Genomic DNA, 18910 nt, shown 5'->3' on the forward strand with positions numbered 1-18910 from the left:
GGTTGTTTCACACTGGTCTAAAGCTAACGTCTGATCACTAGGTGACATTCCAGGCTCTGGTTTAAACCTCTGATGTATTAACTACCAGAATATATATCAGTCATTAGTGCTCTGTGTCTCACTGGTGGTTCTTTATCTCGTAGGCCATCCACTTCAGTTATTTTACTGTTTGTCATTTGAAGTCACTGAATGTTGCTCACTACATCACTGCAAATCATTTCCAGTGTGAACAGAGCTCAACACACACAGTATTTTATTGCAGTGTAACTTAATTCTAATTCTAACGCCAGGCTTTTTGGTTTTTGATTATCTCCAGAGGTACTAATGGATTCAACAACAGCAACAGCAGAACTGGGCTGGACCACCTACCCATCTCAAGGGGTGAGTAGAAAAATCAACACACTAGGAACAATGTACACAGTGTAGATAAGCAGTCAAAAGTTTGGACACACCTTGTCATTTAATGGTTTTTCTTTATTTTTACTACTTTCTACAATGTGGAGGCAAACTGAAGACATCAAATATATGAAGCAAGATATATACAATTATGTAGCAAAGAAAAACTGGTAAATAACTCTAAATGTGTTTTATATCACAGATTCCTCAAAGTAGCCGCCCTTTGCTTTGTTGACAGCACTGCATACCCTCGGCCTTCTCTCAGTGAGCTTCATGCTGTAGTCACCTGAATGGTTTCACTTCACAGGTGTGCCTGTCAGGGTTCATTTATTGCCTTCTTAATGGGGTTGGGACCATCAGTTGTGTTGTGCAGCAGTCAGATTGGTACACAGCTGACAGCCCTATTTGACAACTGTTAGAATTCATATTATGGCAAGAACCAATCAGCTAACTAAAGAGCAGTGTTGGGAAGGTTACTTTTAAAATGTATTCCATTACAGAATACAGAATACATGCCCCAAAATTTATTCTGTAACGTATTCCGTTACGTTACTCAATGACAGTAACGTATTCTGAATACTTTGGATTACTCACTATATTATCATGCTTTTTACAACAACGTGAATGTACTATTGCTGTGATTTATTACTATTACTGAAGGTCCGCGACTCCGAACTGTAGTAAAGGGACCTCTGACTAATACGGGGTCCCTGTCGGCTCCTAGCCGAAAAATAGCTTTACTTTGTTGTCTGGGTCAACTTTTATTGCGAGAGACAGAGAGAGGCGTTGAAAGGCTGCTCCAACGGAACTTATTGTTTCGGAGGAAAACACGAACACGGTGTACAGTCAAGTTTTAATAGCTTACTTACAACTGGGCTCGTCAGGCACTCTTCTTGGCTGAAGTGGTTATTATTATATTTACATGCTTCCAGCTCCCGTTTTTCCTCGATGACAACTCGTACCTTTCCACTGCCCTTTTTCTCCCTCCTCGCGCTCACAGACCCATAACGTGTATGGCAGTCCATTCTCCCTGCAGCACGGACTACACTGCCCATGATGCTACATTCTTTAGAGCTATGCTTGTAGCATTCTGCCTGTTAGCTTAGCACAACAACAACAACAACGAAAAGGCGCTCTCTCACCCAGGAAGCACACAGTCGCAGAGAGAGAGAGAGAGAGCGTCGCCCTGTAACCATGGCAACCGTAACGCTGCCGCCTGGAACAACAGAACGTAGCTGTCAAACAAAACCCAAACAGTCCTGACCCGCCACAATATGAAACAGGAAAGTACCGCAGTGTAATCCATTTATTTCAACAAAGTAACTGTATTCTAAATACCACCTTTTTAAACGGTAACTGTAACGGAATACAGTTACTCATATTTTGTATTTTAAATACGTAACGGCGGTACATGTATTCCATTACTCCCCAACACTGCTAAAGAGAAACACCAGTCCATCATTACTTCAAGAACTGAAGGTCAGTCAGTCCAGAAAACTGCTAAAACTTTGATTGTGTCCCCAAGTGCTGTCGCAAAAACTGCATTTCTTCTCACTAGAAGTGCTACACCGAAACTGTCTTACATGAGGACCACCCCAGGAAAGGAAGACCAAGAGTCACCTCTGCTGCTGAGGATACATTCATCCGAGTCACCAGCCTCAGAAATCACAAGTTCACAGCACCTCAGATTCCAGTAGCAGACACATCTCTACATCAGCTGTTCAGAGCAGATTGTGTGAATCAGGCCTTTATGGTCAAGACAAAAGGACCAACAAGTGCTCAGCATCTCTGGGAACTCCTTCAAGACTGTTGGAAAACCACTTCAGGTGACAACCTCATGAAGCTCATGGAGAAAATGCCAAGAGTGTGCAAAGCAGGAATCAAAGCCAAAGGGGCTGTTTGGAAGAATCTAAAATATAACACATGTTTTGAGTTGTTTCACACTTTTTTGTTTACTAAATAATTTCATATGTTTATTCATAGTTTTGTGTTCATTCATAGTTTTGATGCCTTCTGTGAGAATCTACAATGTAAACAGTCATGAAAATAAACAAAAAACACCATTAAATGACAGCACCTGGAAAATATGCACATGGTAGCCCACTTACGTGGGTCTAACCTTTTTTTAATTTTATACTTTAAACTGGAGGTCAAACATATGCCATTGGTCCAGAATCAGCTTTCTGAAGAATCAAGTTCAGCACACTGTGTAGAAGTAATACTTCATGTTTATCAGTAAAGTAGATTAATATTCTTGTGCTGGTATCCAGTGATACCATCATTACTGCACAATCTTTAAAACTGCATCTTTATTAAATATATTTGATGTTTGATGACATGAAAGTTTTAAGTGTGAAGAATATGAAAAGTATGAGATCAGGAAGGGGGGAAATACTTTTTCACTGTCCAAAAAATTCCAAACCAAGCTTTAAAAGTTGTAGAATTTAAGTCAGTTTTTTAAGTCAATAATTTAAGTTAATTTACGTCACCTTGCTTGCTACATCCAAATATTGATAGCATGCTGGTATTGGTATCGGATCAATGCTAACATGGCTGGATCAATACTTTGTTTCTGTCCTCCAAACTCAGTATGTAGCTGATACTCAATTGCGTTTAATAATTAATTTTTTTCTGCAAATGAAAAAATATATCTCAAACATGCCCTGTGAAAAATATCTGAACCTTTATCTGCTGACTGTCACATCTATGTTATTTAACCAAACTTAAACAATAGAAGTTGACCCAATGTGCCATAGAGATGGGGCATTTGATTTCCAGATCTCCAAAAATCCCAGTTTCAAAATATACGAAAAGCACAAAAGTGTGTTTTACTCTATTAACTACTTATTATGGAAAATAAAAATCACAGGGATTTAGTGGTGATTAACATGGGTTGCAAACTTCTGATGAGTGACTTGTAAGTGACTGCTCTCCCCTCTATAAGCTGCCTTTGTGGGTTAAAAGTATCTGTGTTGGTATCAGCAGTACTGGCTGACTCCACTAGCTTCTTCTGCTTTTGGATTGTTCCAAGTTGCCTTCAATGTTTTAGTGTTTGCATGTTTGTCACTTTATCAGTAGCTCTGTTTCTTGGCTCTCTTCTAGTGGGAAGAAGTTAGTGGATACGATGAAAATATGAACACCATCCGAACATACCAGGTGTGCAATATCTTTAATAGCAGCCAAAACAACTGGGTCCGGACCAAATACATCCGTCGCCGTGGTGCTCAGCGTATCCATGTCCAGATGAAATTTTCAGTACGGGACTGTAGTTCCATACCCAATGTCCCTGGCTCCTGCAAGGAGACCTTCAACCTCTATTTTTTTGAATCTGACTTGGATAAGGCCACTAAATTATACCCACCCTGGATGGAAAACCCATGGGTGAAAGTGGACACTATTGCAGCTGACGAGAGCTTCTCTCAGGTCGATCTCGGTGGCCGCATCATGAAGATCAACAGTGAAGTTCGAAGCTTTGGACCTGTTTCCCACAATGGCTTCTATCTTGCTTTCCAGGATTACGGTGCCTGCATGTCACTCATTGCTGTCCGAGTCTTCTACAGGAAATGTCCCCATATAATCCAGAATGGAGCGGTTTTCCCTGAGACACTGTCAGGAGCAGAGAGCACCTCTCTTGTGGCAGCCAGAGGAGTGTGTGTTCCTAATGGGGAGGAGGTGGATGTACCCATCAAGCTGTACTGTAATGGGGATGGGGAGTGGATGGTACCTATTGGTCGCTGTATGTGTAAAGCTGGATACGAGGCTGTGGCGAATGGTACAGTCTGCAAAGGTAAGAAGGAATGTGTGAATGAGTTCTTATGAGATGTGCCTCACTAGACTGTTCTATGGCTGTGCCCTATCATATCGCTTGCAGTAACACCAATGTAAATTTTACATCAAATGTCAAATTACTACATCGTTGTGTTTTTAGCATCTAAAATTTAGCTACTTCAAACAGCTCCAGCAAATCACAATACTTTGCAAAATATGAAAACTGTTCTTGCTAAAGGTGGAAAGATGAGTGTTTCACACACATGAGATAAAAAATGCAGTTGCATCTCCTCCAGCTACGAAGGACGAGATGCTGATCTGCAACCCAAACGTAAACCAATGGCTCAACTTGGTCGAACTTGCTAGTTGTGCTCCATAATGTCAGGAGGAGCAACAAATAAAACAAAAAAGAAGAAGAAAATAACGAAACAAACTGAAGTCACTATCACAATTTTTCTTGAAATATTGTGATATAATGTTGAGCCCATCATGCCCACCCTGGCTCTGTTCACAGATGAAGAGCAGCAAGAATAAACAAATAGTTTTATATGCATAGTGATGATGTTAGTGCATCTTGAAATGAACCGGCTTAAAGTAACTTAAGTGCAACGTTTTTCATTCATTCTGTAATCAAATGTATATATACAGACAAAAGGTACTTTATTTTAGCTGTACAACAGATTGTCACCAGAGCAACACTGTGTAAGATAATGTAAACTACACAGTTCCCCACCTGAACTCTGAATGTGCTTGAACTGCCCAATAATCTGAGATTAGAATATTTACACTACACTACTTCTACAGAAATTCTTAAACAGTACATGAAGGATTTTCGTTTATCCAATGCTTAGTGTTCACATCACCCCACTCGTAAGGATTAAAACTTTTTTTCACCTGTACACTACTATTCTTGCGTAGACTTTTAGTTTGTAGCCCCATTATGATCGATATCCCAGACCGTCAGACATTCATCACAGATTCATTCTATTAGTATCAGTGGTCATGCACCAGTGTCTTTCTCTCTGACAAAGAAAGTGACACCACTAATTAGGAATGGGAAGTTAAATAAATCCTTATGTAAAGAATAAGATTTCATTATTATTTTCTAAAGGGAGTAGGCAATTTACTTAAAAAATAGTGGCCTCTTTAGGAAGCAGGAAATGTAGTAATGTGGCAGAAAATAATATATTGCTGTTCACATAAGAAAAATAAAGAAAGAATACCTTTATTAGAATTGGAAGAAAAAATTACAAGTCCATTAAATCATTAGAAGCTGCCTATGTTGCCTCAGACTAGGACAGTGCCCTGGTCAGCCTTTGTGGAAATGGTGCACAGTGGCACTGCTTCAGGATATTACACTGCATAATTCACCACTAATACAAAGTGATATAAATAAAATTGAATTGAATTGAATTGATATTCTCGTGCATTCCGGTGAAGTGGCTCAATGAAATCCAATGCCAATATGCTCAGATGAGACCTCCATGCAAGGTATTTTCCAAAGGCACTTCTGGGATAGCCGCCTGGTTCCCACATTCTCCCTGATGCCTGGCCAATAAAAATGGGCCATGAGCTGTTCCAGAGTTTTGTCATATTTCCCTGCCATGAGGTTATGATAAGCTATCTTGAAAATAATTTCTCTGCAGCTCTTTGTGACCAACAGCTGGCTGCATTTCTCTTCCATGCAAGTTTCACAATTCACTCGATACAGTCTGCCTCTAATCAACACAAAATGCAGGTTGGTCAGCCCTATGTGGAGTAAATTATTGGAGTAGGCGGGGCCTCCCGAGAAGATGCTGTCTCCTCCTCCCCAGAGTCAGCTTCAGACAACCTCACGTTACCTGACTGTAGTACAAACACTCCACCTTCCTGTGGGTTGTGAACACATCTGCACATTCCAGCCAATCTGTTCCCAGAATGAAGGGATGCGTCAGATGTGACCTAACCACCATCTTGACTCTGTGTGCACCTGTATTTAATCTTTAGCAGTACTGTGGGATATTTGTGTATGTCCCCATGCACACACCTCCTCATCAGACCGACATCTTCCACTGCTCCCTCCGATCCTGGCAGTAATGCCAGTGAGAAACCAGCCCTAGCAACCAGACTCTTCAACATCCTTGTCTGGTGCTTGGACTGGTCCTGCAGCTAGTCCAACTGTCAGTGATGCACCATTGCCTGCTCCTGACACATGATTGCCACCAGTTAGGCCACAATCCGAGCCAGTGTCTTGACTTGTTGAGTTAGTCACTGGTCTGACTGACGTGACCATGACAATAAAAATATAGAAAAAGCATGGCAAAACACATGAAAACATTGCCATTTTAGCATAACTCTGTCGTACTTACTCACTTGCTCTCAACCGTTGCCTTCACTGCTGTGACACGGTGCTTGAGATGACTGACTCCAATAATAACTTTAATATCACTGAAGAGAGCAGAGTTGCTGTTTTCGGAAATTTAGAATTCTTCAGATTGTGCAAACTGTTCAAGAGTTATGGCAGTTTAAAAATAAGCAAAAACCTGTTGGTGGGAACTGGTTATAAGCGTTAATGGGTTAACAACATCATTGACGCCGAAGAAGACATCTAGGGTGTACGTCTTGTGTTCTGCTCTTTTCTACAACGTTCATTGTGTGCAATGCAGACAGTGCCCTGCCGAGCTGAATAGGACAGATGAGGGGGTGTCAAGAGAGGTGGGACTAAAAGAGATTAAAGTTCCCCTGGTTTACCTCTCATTACATCAGAGAGAAAGTAAAAGCGTAAAAGGGTTTAATATCGAGTCTTATATGTTAAAAGTGATACAGAGTGCTAAAAATAGAGTTTACCTATATGAGAGAAGTGGTATTAAGTATGTTGTAATTGTTAAACACAGAATCATAATTTATAAGTGATTTTGCTAATAGTTAATCTTTTTTAATTCTTAATAACAATCAGAATGTAATCAGGTATAAGTTTAACCAATATAACAAATAAGAAAATAAAAACTATGAAATGATTCTACTAACACGTCTCTCACTGAGATTCCATATGGAGTGACTTATTTGTGCAAAGATGGCCTTGGAGGCTGTGAGAGTGTGTAAGAAGGAAAATTGAGAATACCAGGACTGACAAACACAGAGTTGTGTTTGTCAGTCTTTTATTTCTGTAAAGAGAAAAAGTGAGAAAAAATATTTGTGTGTAACCGAGTTGAAAAGAAATCATATTAGAGTGGATATTCATGTGATTGAGACAACGATAAATCCTGTTGAAGTAAAATAGCATAAACTAAACTAAAGACATGACAGAAAGTATATTCATATTTGATTTAATGTTCATATGTAGTGAAATTATGTACAACAAAGACAAGAAGATGTGATGAGGGAGGGGAAAGATGAGGACCAGGTATACCAAGTATAAAAGTTTTGTGCAGAAGAGATAAGTTGTTCATTGCTTTGTCTCCTGCGAGACGAGCACTACAGATAATTGGATCTAAGATTTTACAGTTGGAAGTTTAAGCAGAGATACCAGAAGGATCAACCACTGCCAAACTGTGGACTTTTTCTCTGCTCATTAGATTCAAGAGGATTTGAATTTCCAGGGGATGCTTGTTGGAGTATATCAACACAGAACACAGAGATAAGTGCATCTTCAGGCCAGGGTGTGCCTTTTCTTTCATTAGTCTCTCTCCTCTCAAGATCATTATTAAAATCAGCATTAACTCAACGCAGGTCAAAGAGATAAGTAGAATTCAATCGATTTGATTTTGTGATCAATATTATTTGCTTTGCTTTTGCTTTTACCATTACTGTTTATGAAACAGTAATGGTAAAGACATGCATATCACTCAAAGAATCCTTACAGGTTACTCTAACCTTAAAATGAACGGATCCTTGGGCCCACTTTTTCAGACCACTAAATTTTACCCAGTTAATAAAGATTTAGAGGAGAGCTGGTAATAATGGGTGTGACTGAGAGGAGATTTGAGCAGAATGCCATTCTGACAAGCACGCCTTCAGAGGAAGCAGGATCAACATCTGCAAGGTGGAGTAGCAGTTGGAGCTAGGCAAGTCTCCTCCATGGCTCCATCCAAGCTCTGCATAGCCTAATCAGAGATTAGTACTTTTTAAACAGAAAAGAACCTTTATATATTGGGAAGGCCCGGTTGGGATCCAACAAAAGTAAACATGTTGCCTCAGAGCTGCAGCCACAATGTATTGATTGAAGATTCAAGAAGTTTATTGTCATGTACACCGCAAAACACAAGTGGTTACACAGCACAATTAAATTCTTACTTTGCAGGTTCCCTTCACACGACTAAAAGAAAGTAATAATAAATAAAATAGTAAAACAGTGCTTTGTAGATCTTGTAGCTTATATGTGGGTGTAAACTTGCAACACTATCACAGTGATAATATATGCAGAGTATGCAATATAAAGGTGTATATGTTGATATATGTATAAAAATTGCAAATTTACAGGCTAATATTAATGTACAGAATTGCTATTTTACAGGTTAGGTGTAAGTACAGCTGTATTATGCTGTGTATAAGTGTGTGTGTGTGGGGGGGGGGGGGGGGTCTGTTTAGGTCAAAAGTGTGATTTCAGAGTATCATTATTTATTTAACAAAACCTAAGCCAAAATGCAGAAGCAATGTGTTAAAAACTAAGAACACTCTGTGATTGAAAAACCTTTAGATTTGCTTACTATTTGCTTGGTCGTAGCCTTCAGTTTTAATTATTATAGAAATGTTACAGATGTTACAGTCATAAAAAAGGGATGGATGTCTACCAACTGGAAGGCTGGTGAATCGATCCGTTGTCCTTGTGTCAAAGTATCCTCAGTTGCCCTCGATGTGAATGTTAGATAGACGTGCTTGCATATAGATCAAAGATCTGTATGAATGTCTTTCAGGGGAAGGGACTGACAAAAAACCCTTTCATATCAGAAGAGAGACGTAGCTGACAGAGAGCAAACACCTGAGCGAATCATCACAGTGTGATTGGATGAGTGAGACTTGTGGTGAGAAAGCATTTTGAGTGCTCAAAATTGAGTAGAAAAGTACCTCTCAACTTACCATTTAGCAGACTGTTAGAAATGTTTCTAAATGGCAAATCTATTGTCGTCTCTCCCTGTTTCTGCAATAAAAGGACGATGGAAACTGGTAAACAAACCTTCCCTCCTACTATGGAATAAACACCTGAGCACAAGTATGGGAAACAATACAATACATAATCCAGCTTTTTTCATTCAGAATTAAAGTGACAACTATCCTTTTTTACTGGTTCTCCCAACCATACACACACACATTTCAGCACGTTTTGTACTTTCCACTTAGCTCAATCTGTTGGGCTGTCTCTAGTTTAGACATTCGTTTGACAATTTGAGGAAAAGGTTACATTTGCAGTACACAAACAGAAATGCAAGAAAAATCTTTTGAATTTAGTTAGTTTAAGGAGGAGTACGTTGGAGTTTAGTGAATTCAGAGCTGACTAAAGTTGACTTCACAGGCTTGAAATGTATCACTGTAAATGATTCGATTTGTATACTGTACATATATTTTTCATCTTATGAGTTTTCCTTTACAGTGTCTGTGTTCTACAAAAATACCTCCAGTAAAATCCAGCATCATGAGAACTGGTTTGGAGAATTATTTAATTCCTTTTTGAGATAAATAAATCTTTTCCTCGAGTAAAATATTTATGCAGCAGTAACTTTATTTCAAATGCAGAAATATTTTTCAAATAAATAATTAGTCTGAAAATATTCAGACCTGGATGAAGGAATTACTATTTCAGAATCCATTAGTTTGGCTTTGAGGCATACTGTATGGTAATGTGGACCACGACCATAAATATTAATTTACTCAGTTCGTTGATGTCATGTCGTCCTTAGGTTTCAGTTTTTCTTGGGTCTGATAGGGTCTGGCTTTCCCACATGTGACAGCTGGAGTGTTCCACATTTAGGCATGCCCTGAAAAGACACACACACACACACACACACACACACACACACACACACACACACACACACACACACACACACACACACACACACACATCAAGAAACACTCATAAAACCTTTTTTTAAAGCCAGCAACCTAGAAGATGTGCGAGTTGTGTATCAGAAATGGCAAAGAGGTTGTTCAAACCCTTTGCAGGAAACAGATGGTGGCATTACTATTGCTCTTGCAACTGACTTCGTCCAACACTCTGGAATCTCAGTACTCCTACTGTCATCTTCCTTTACTTGTTTATGGAACCGGCAGTACCAGCTGGAGATTCTGGAAATTCACTGGAGTGACGGGAGTGAGAGTTCAGAATTATTAGGCAAATGAGTATTTTGTCCACATCATCCTCTTCATGCATGTTGTCTTACTCCAAGCTGTATAGGCTCGAAAGCCTACTACCAATTAAGCATATTAGGTGATGTGCATCTCTGTAATGAGAAGGGGTGTGGTCTAATGACATCAACACCCTATATCAGGTGTGCATAATTATTAGGCAACGTCCTTTCCTTTGGCAAAATGGGTCAAAAGAAGGACTTGACAGGCTCAGAAAAGTCAAAAATAGTGAGATATCTTGCAGAGGGATGCAGCAGTCTCAAAATTGCAATGCTTCTGAAGCGTGATCATCGAACAATCAAGCGTTTCATTCAAAATAGTCAACAGGGTCGCAAGAAGCGTGTGGAAAAACCAAGGCGCAAAATAACTGCCCATGAACTGAGAAAAGTCAAGCGTGCAGCTGCCAAGATGCCACTTGCCACCAGTTTGGCCATATTTCAGAGCTGCAACATCACTGGAGTGCCCAAAAGCACAAGGTGTGCAATACTCAGAGACATGGCCAAGGTAAGAAAGGCTGAAAGACGACCACCACTGAACAAGACACACAAGCTGAAACGTCAAGACTGGGCCAAGAAATATCTCAAGACTGGTTTTTCTAAGGTTTTATGGACTGATGAAATGAGAGTGAGTCTTGATGGGCCAGATGGATGGGCCCGTGGCTGGATTGGTAAAGGGCAGAGAGCTCCAGTCCGACTCAGACGCCAGCAAGGTGGAGATGGAGTACTGGTTTGGGCTGGTATCATCAAAGATGAGCTTGTGGGGCCTTTTCGGGTTGAGGATGGAGTCAAGCTCAACTCCCAGTCCTACTGCCAGTTTCTGGAAGACACCTTCTTCAAGCAGTGATACAGGAAGAAGTCTGCATCCTTCAAGAAAAACATGATTTTCATGTAGGACAATGCTCCATCACACGCGTCCAAGTACTCCACAGCGTGGCTGGCAAGAAAGGGTATAAAAGAAGAAAAACTAATGACATGGCCACCTTGTTCACCTGATCTGAACCCCATTGAGAACCTGCGGTCCATCATCAAATGTGAGATTTACAAGGAGGGAAAACAGTACACCTCTCTGAACAGTGTCTGGGAGGCTGTGGTTGCTGCTGCACGCAATGTTGATGGTGAACAGATCAAAACACTGACAGAATCCATGGATGGCAGGCTTTTGAGTGTCCTTGCAAAGAAAGGTGGCTATATTGGTCGCTGATTTGTTTTTGTTTTGTTTTTGAATGTCAGAAATGTATATTTGTGAATGTGGAGATGTTATATTGGTTTCACTGGTAAAAATAAATAATTGAAATGGGTATATATTTGTTTTTTGTTAAGTTGCCTAATAATTATGCACAGTAATAGTCACCTGAACACACAGATATCCCCCTAAAATAGCTAAAACTAAAAACAAACTAAAAACTACTTTGGCAATATGGCGGCACACACTGTTGCAGCGGCTTACGGCTCTCCGTCTCAGTACTCCTTTTTTTTGTTTAGTTTGCTTAGTTTGTATGTCTTTCTTATTTTTTTCTGCATTATCGGCTCTACTTTCAAAGTTTGCTACATCCGCCAGAGCCTCATAGACATCGGTGACCAGCATCAAACATCCGTTTCACTGGACTTTCTTCACACGCACAACATCCCAGATCACATAGCGAGACCACCAGGCTCCCCGTGGATTGTTATCGGGACTAGGCGGAGGCGCAGACGGAGGGAGAGGAAGCAAAAGCGGGGCCGTAGGTCCGGCATTATGCTAAGGCTAAAAAACAAACCACACAAGCCACCCCTGCCGAGCCTCTATCTCTCCAACGCCAGATCCCTCGTGCAAAAAACGGATGACCTGGAATTACAACCCACCACAAAGACTGTTACAACCTGGCCAGAAAATGCTCTCTCCAAACTACAGGACTGCTTCACAGAGACAGACTGGGACATATTTGAACACCAGGACCTAGAAACATTCACAGGATCAGTACTGGACTACATCAAGTTCTGTACTGCAAATGTGACAGTGGACAAAAGCATTCGGGTTTTCCCAAATCAAAAACCCTGGATGACCAGCGAGGTCCGCTCACTCCTCAAAGCCCGTGATGCCGCCTTCAGGTCAGGTGACAGAGCTCTGTACAGGGCTGCTCGAGCTGACCTGAAAAGGGGGATTAAAAAAGCCAAGTCAGACCACAAAAGGAACATCGAGTCCCACCTGTCCAGCAACAACACACAAGAGGTGTGGCAGGGAATGTAAGACATCATCAACCACAGAGGCAGCACTGCAAAAACAGAAAACCCGAGTGGGCAACTGGCAGAGGAAATAAACAGCTTCTTCGCCCGCTTTGAAACACCACAACAGCAACACTCATCTGCTTCAGCCCTGCTCCCATCCTCATCCTCACCTGGTTCCTGCACCGCTCCACTCACTGTAACAGAGCACGAGGTCAGACGTGTCCTCCTAGCAGTGAACCCCAGGAAGGCGGCCGGTCCAGATGGAGTACCTGGCAAGGTACTAAGAGCATGCGCACACCAGCTCACCCTCATCTTCACCAGACTCTTCAACCTCTCACTGGATCAGGCAGCCATCCCATCCTGTCTAAAATCAGCCACAATCATCCCAGTGCCGAAGAAGTCTCACATCTCCAGCCTGAATGATTACCGCCCTGTGGCCCTCACACCGGTAATCATGAAATGCTTTGAGAGACTAGTCCTTCAGCACATCAAGGATTACCTCTCCCCAGAATTCGACCCCCACCAGTTTGCATACCGTGCAAACAGATCCACAGAAGACGCCATCGCCACAGCCCTCCACGCTGTGCTGAGTCACCTAGAGCAGCGGCAAAGCTACGTCCGAATGCTCTTTGTGGACTACAGCTCAGCCTTTAATACAATAATCCCGGACATCCTCATCACCAAACTGGTCACTCTTGGCCTCCCTCCTCTCACATGTGCCCGGAAAAAGGATTTCCTCACAAACCGGCCCCAGACTGTAAGACTCGGCCGTCATCTCTCTTCCACTCGCACACTGAGCACTGGCTCCCCACAGGGCTGTGTGCTGAGCCCCCTCTTGTATTCTCTCTACACCCACGACTGCAGTTCGACCCACAACAACACTCTCATCATCAAGTTTGCTGATGACACCACGGTAGTCGGACTCATCTCGAAGGGAGACGAGGCAGAGTACAGAGAGGAAGTCCTGAAGCTGGCAGCCTGGTGTTCAGAAAACAACCTGGCACTGAACACTAAGAAAACCAAAGAGCTCATTGTTGACTTCAGGAGACACAGCACCGACTTGGCCCCCCTCTACATCAACGGGGAGTGTGTGGAGAGGGTCCACACTTTCCGGTTCCTTGGTGTCCTCATCTCTGCTGACATCTCCTGGACAGGAAACATCTCAGCGGTCATCAAGAAGGCCCAACAGCGGCTGCACTTCCTGAGAGTCCTCAGGAAGTACAAGCTGAACTCCAACCTGCTGCTGACCTTCTACCGCTCGTCCATTGAGAGCCTGCTAACCTACTGCATCACTGTATGGTACGGCAGCTGCACCAAAGCAGATAGAGTGAGGCTTCAGAGTGTGGTCAAGACAGCACAAAAGATCATCGGCTGCCCTCTCCCCTCCCTGATGGACATTTATTCCTCCCGCTGCCTCACCAGAGCAGCAAACATTATCAAGGACAGCTCCCACCCTGGCTTCAACATGTTCAGCCTGCTTCCCTCAGGGAAGCGCTACAGGTGCATCAACACAAAAAACCCACAGACTCAAAAACAGTTTCTTCCCCAAAGCGATAACCACCCTGAATTGACACATGCACAGATAACACAGCCCCCCCCACTTCCCACTTCCTCTATGGACCACCACTGTGCAATACCAATTCTATGTGCAATAACTCAACTGTATATACATAACACTATTTATTACATATTACTTACGTCTTGTATATTGTACATTATATATATATATGTTAATACTGTCCATATGTACATAGCGCTGCAGAACTGTACCCCCCCCCCCCCCCCCCCAGCATGTTTACACTGAGTAGGAGATGCTCTGTATCTCATTGTACAACTGTATAGTGACAATAAAGGCATTCTATTCTATTCTAGTCTATTCCAAAAACATTCAGCTTTGATATTAATGAGTTTTTTGGGTTCATTGAGAACATGGTTGTTGTTCAATAATAAAATTGTTCCTCAAAAATACAACTTGCCCAATAATTCTGCACTCCCTGTAGAAGGACTGACGGTCTTGTGAGTAAAGACCAATAAAAAAGCCAACTAAAAGAGGAAAACAAAGACCCTCTTGATCTTTTGAGTTTGAGGTAAACCTATTTTGTTGACTCGATTGCAGGAAAAGGACTGCTATAACTGTCATGGTCCTGAGTCGGTGACCCAGTGTTTTTGGTTTTTGTACTTTTACTTTTGATAGTTTTATGTATTATGACTGTTGTGTTTTGGTTTCCCTGGGTTTAGTTGTGTTCCCTCTGTTTGATGTCATCCTTGCCTGTGTATCCCCTTTTGTGTAGTAAGGTCTCTGTTAGGGATGGGTACCGGTATGACATAAACGGTAGTAACCAGATCGAAAAGCAGCAAACATTTCGGTGCTTCATTTCGGTGCTTTTTTTTCCTGAGATGCCATACACTTTGGATTCTAGCCAATCATTTTACCTTTGCGAGTATAGGCGGGCCCAGGTACGTACGTTCTTTTAGAGCAGAGCTACAGATTAAAAATGCCCAAAGCGAAGCGGTCAAAGTCTGGCTGTACTTCACAGCAAAAGATGCAAACTCAGCAGCCTGCAACAAGTGCTTTAAGGTGATACTGTGCAAAGGAGGTAACACCTCGAATCTGATGAAACACCTGGCGACGCATAGCGTTTTTTTAAAAGCCGAGAAATGCACCGTATTTGATAGCTTGCTGCGAGACCTCACACCGAGCACATCTACTGCGGGTGGGTTGCCTGTTATCGGACCCGGAGTTAGCATCATCCCCCAAGAACCCGAAGAGGAGAGTCCTGGCCCCTAGCCCTGCCAGTGTAGCAGAAATGATGACGGATGATGATGGCAGCAGCAGCCGTTCTTCTCTGCGTGAGTAGCTTAATGTTGTTCGTGTGTAATTTACGTTGAGTAGGCTAACCACGTTATTACATTAATGCATGTAAAGTGAACTAGCAAATATCATCATAGCTACATGCGGCTGTCTTCTTGTTTAATGGCAGATACTCCCTTCTCCCTGGCCAAAAAGGCTAAAATGACCAAAGAAAAAGTGGAAAACAGTTAAACATGAGAGGTTTTTGGACAAAGTTGGTGTTTTTTTCCATTGTTTAAGCACTGCTTCCAGCCAAGAGTGATACCATATATGCCCTATAGCTGCAGGGGATAACCCTTTTTACAAAAAACAGCTGAACATGAGAGGTTTTTGGACAAAGTTTGTGTTCTTGATTCTTTAAGCACCGGTTCGAGCACCGTTTAAGTACCGGCACCGTTTCAAAAGTACCGGTTTGGTACTGGTATCAGATAAAGCCTAAACGATAGCCATCCCTAGTCTCTGTGTTCGCCCGCGTCTCTGAGTCTGTGTCCTTGCGTGTGTATGTGTTTCCTGTCTTACTTTGAAGGTCCGTGTCTGATCTCAGTGTGTTCAGTTTACTTTCCCCCTGTCTCATCATGTCTGATTACTCCCAGCTGTGCACTCCTTTTGTGTCTCATTCCCTTGTTATCCTTCTGTGTATTTAAACCTCATGTCTACCTCTGTTAGTTGCTGGTTCGTCTGCGTTATTCCGCTCCATCATTCTGTGTATTTCCCTGTGACTACCTGCATCTCTGTTTCTGGTTAGTTTCTGTTAGTTTTTCCCAGTTTAGGTTTTCTTAGTTTCATGCTCACCCTTGCCATCTCTGTTTGTATCTACATTTGATTAATAAACTCACTTGCACCAGAGCTGCCGCATCTTGGGTCCTTAATAATTCACATATGGCTTGCCCGTGACAGTAAAACAAACTGATTTGTTTATATCTGTGAAGAATGAGATGTAAAATTGAACACTGAAAACTTAAAGTGGAGTTTAGATTTCCTCAGTTGGAAAGGTTCTTGTAAGTCAGGGGTTTGGGTTATTTGACATATTCTTTGAATATATTTTTGTGATTCTTGTTGAAGCTTGTGTTTATTGCTTTTATGCAGCATTTTTGTTTTATTCAGTGTTCAAGGGTTCACTGTATATTCATTTTGCTTACATCCTTTGTCCATAAGTTTAAGGGGCTGGAGGAAACACAGAGGCTAAAAAATACAATCTTAAATGTCTGGAGAAAATCAACCAAAAATACCTACCATGACACAAGCCCCCCTTCTCTTTGTCTTTAGTAGTTTTCCATTACTCTCCTTTTAGTTTATTTTCTAAGAGCCTTTCTCTTGTTTTCATATTTTGTTTTACTTCCAGTCTTTGTATTTTTCTCTTCTTTTTTTATTGATTGTAACATGTTGTAACAGTTGATGCATACAACTAAGCATGCTGGTATGTTTTCCTCCTTTGTGGAGGAAAACCGAGACTGAGATTGTGTGCTAGATAAAATCGAATGTGATTAACAGTTTCGCACATATAAATAGTCGTTCATTTTTGGATAACTTTTTTATGGGTAAGAAATTCTTAGCTTACTTTTTTTTCTCAAATGAAAGAGAATTTGCTTTTCAGGCTTAAAATGTTTTCCTTTTTATTACAGTGGTGGAGTCTATAGTCATTTCAGTCCATTTATTAGATGCCACCATGCGGGCTATAATGATAAAACATTTACTTTCTGAGCAAAGTCGTTGGAAATAGCTCAGACAAACTATCTTAATCTGTAGTTGTGGCTCATAAGAAATTATACTGTACTTGTATGGTATTCATTTTGTTCCTAATTGTTTCTTCTTTCCTTTCTCTGCACATTTTTAAATGTATTTAACCACTATGTGTTTCCCCTCACAGCATGTGTTACAGGCTTCTTCAAGGCTGCTCAGGGAGACCACAAATGTTTACAGTGTCCCATTAACAGCCGGACCACCAGCGAGGGAGCAACTAACTGTGTCTGTCGCAATGGCTACTATCGCACTGAATCTGACCCTCCACAGATGCCTTGTACCAGTATGTATACCAGGGGCGGAGCGTGGGGGTGGCTTACTGGGCTTAAGCCCGGGTCTTTTTGTCAGAAGCCCGGGGTCTTTTGGAGTATAATTTGTATAAAACAAAAAGTGCAAGCAATATTCGAAGCGCATAGTGCACACTGTGGGAATTTACGACTGTGCGTGAATCCCCCCTGATATTGGTATGATCCGAGCTCAGGCACTAAGACTGAGCGAGAGGGCGGGGCAGCTGCTACCTGTGAGTGTGCTGTTGGAGAAACGGAGCCAGCCATACTAAGGAGACCTTAAGTTTGACCAGGTACCAAAGCAAATCATTCGTACCGTACAAATAATGTAAATATGACGGTGTATCACGAAAGATTGATATCAAACTGATCACTTGACCAATATTACGTTACTTGCTGTTCAAGTGAATCAACAAATGGTGAAATGAAAAGCCGAACAAATGCTATTTTTTTTAGAGAGTCTTAGCTTACGTGTGTTTATTTCATATTTTCAGTTCTTACCCTCCCCGACTAAATCGGTTTCAGTTATGTACTGAAATATAAGAATGGACATTAGAGGCTTCTTTCAAAGAAAAAACTCAGGTAAATGTTATTTTATATATTGTGCTTTGTATGTTGTTCAGTATATTTCTATGCAAACCAAGAGGGATTTCAGTACACAGCAGGATATTCACATTTGTAACCAGATATTTACATACACTTTAAGGAGAAAACATTTTTACTGTACAACATCAATTTAAAGTAAACTTTTGTTTTAGATAAATATTGAAACATCTTTTGAATTAGTTAAATGTCAGAATAAAGAGAGACAGAGCTGTCTATTTTTTATCACTTTGATCAAAATTAGGAGTACATGTACACTAAGTTTATTGTTAATTAATAAGAAAACTCCAGACGATTCCATTCTGAACTGAAGAAGCTTCTGATAGGTTAGTAGAGCCCATGTGAGTAAATTGGTGGCACACCTGTGGATGCATATAAGGCAAAACACAGAGCCTGTTTCTGTGACATGGGAACATCAAGATGTCAACCAAAACACCAGGAAGAGAATCGTGGAGCTCCATAAGTGTGGCTCAGTTTGAATACAATTTGGTGCCATTTGCAATTAAGAAATACAGATAGTTTCTCTCTTTACTCTTGTTTACCAAAAGTATCACCGTATCATAGGTGCTCATGTATCTTGTACCCAGTGTTGGGAAGGTTACTTTTAAAATGTATTCCATTACAGAATATAGAATACATGCCCTAAAATGTATTCTGTAACGTATTCCGTTACGTTACTCAATGAGAGTAACGTATTCTGAATACTTTGGATTACTTAACATATTATCATGCATTTCACA

General features: G+C 41.3%; 1 protein-coding gene across 3 annotated transcripts in view; it reads left to right on the forward strand.

The window, feature by feature from the left end:
• LOC101473498 (ephrin type-B receptor 2) overlaps positions 1 to 18910 on the forward strand; it is a 95438-nt gene that overhangs the window by 30108 nt on the left and 46420 nt on the right. For 2 of the 3 annotated variants that reach the window (XM_004570915.3, XM_076878705.1), the window contains exons 3-5: positions 317 to 381; positions 3499 to 4183; positions 17408 to 17563. In XM_004570915.3, the coding sequence (XP_004570972.3) occupies positions 317 to 381; positions 3499 to 4183; positions 17408 to 17563 (906 nt within the window). The remainder of the gene's footprint in view (positions 1 to 316; positions 382 to 3498; positions 4184 to 17407; positions 17564 to 18910) is intronic. The other variant, XM_076878704.1, reaches the window with a different exon arrangement.

Source organism: Maylandia zebra, linkage group LG20 (genome assembly GCF_041146795.1).
Source record: "Maylandia zebra isolate NMK-2024a linkage group LG20, Mzebra_GT3a, whole genome shotgun sequence".
NCBI lineage: Eukaryota > Metazoa > Chordata > Actinopteri > Cichliformes > Cichlidae > Maylandia > Maylandia zebra.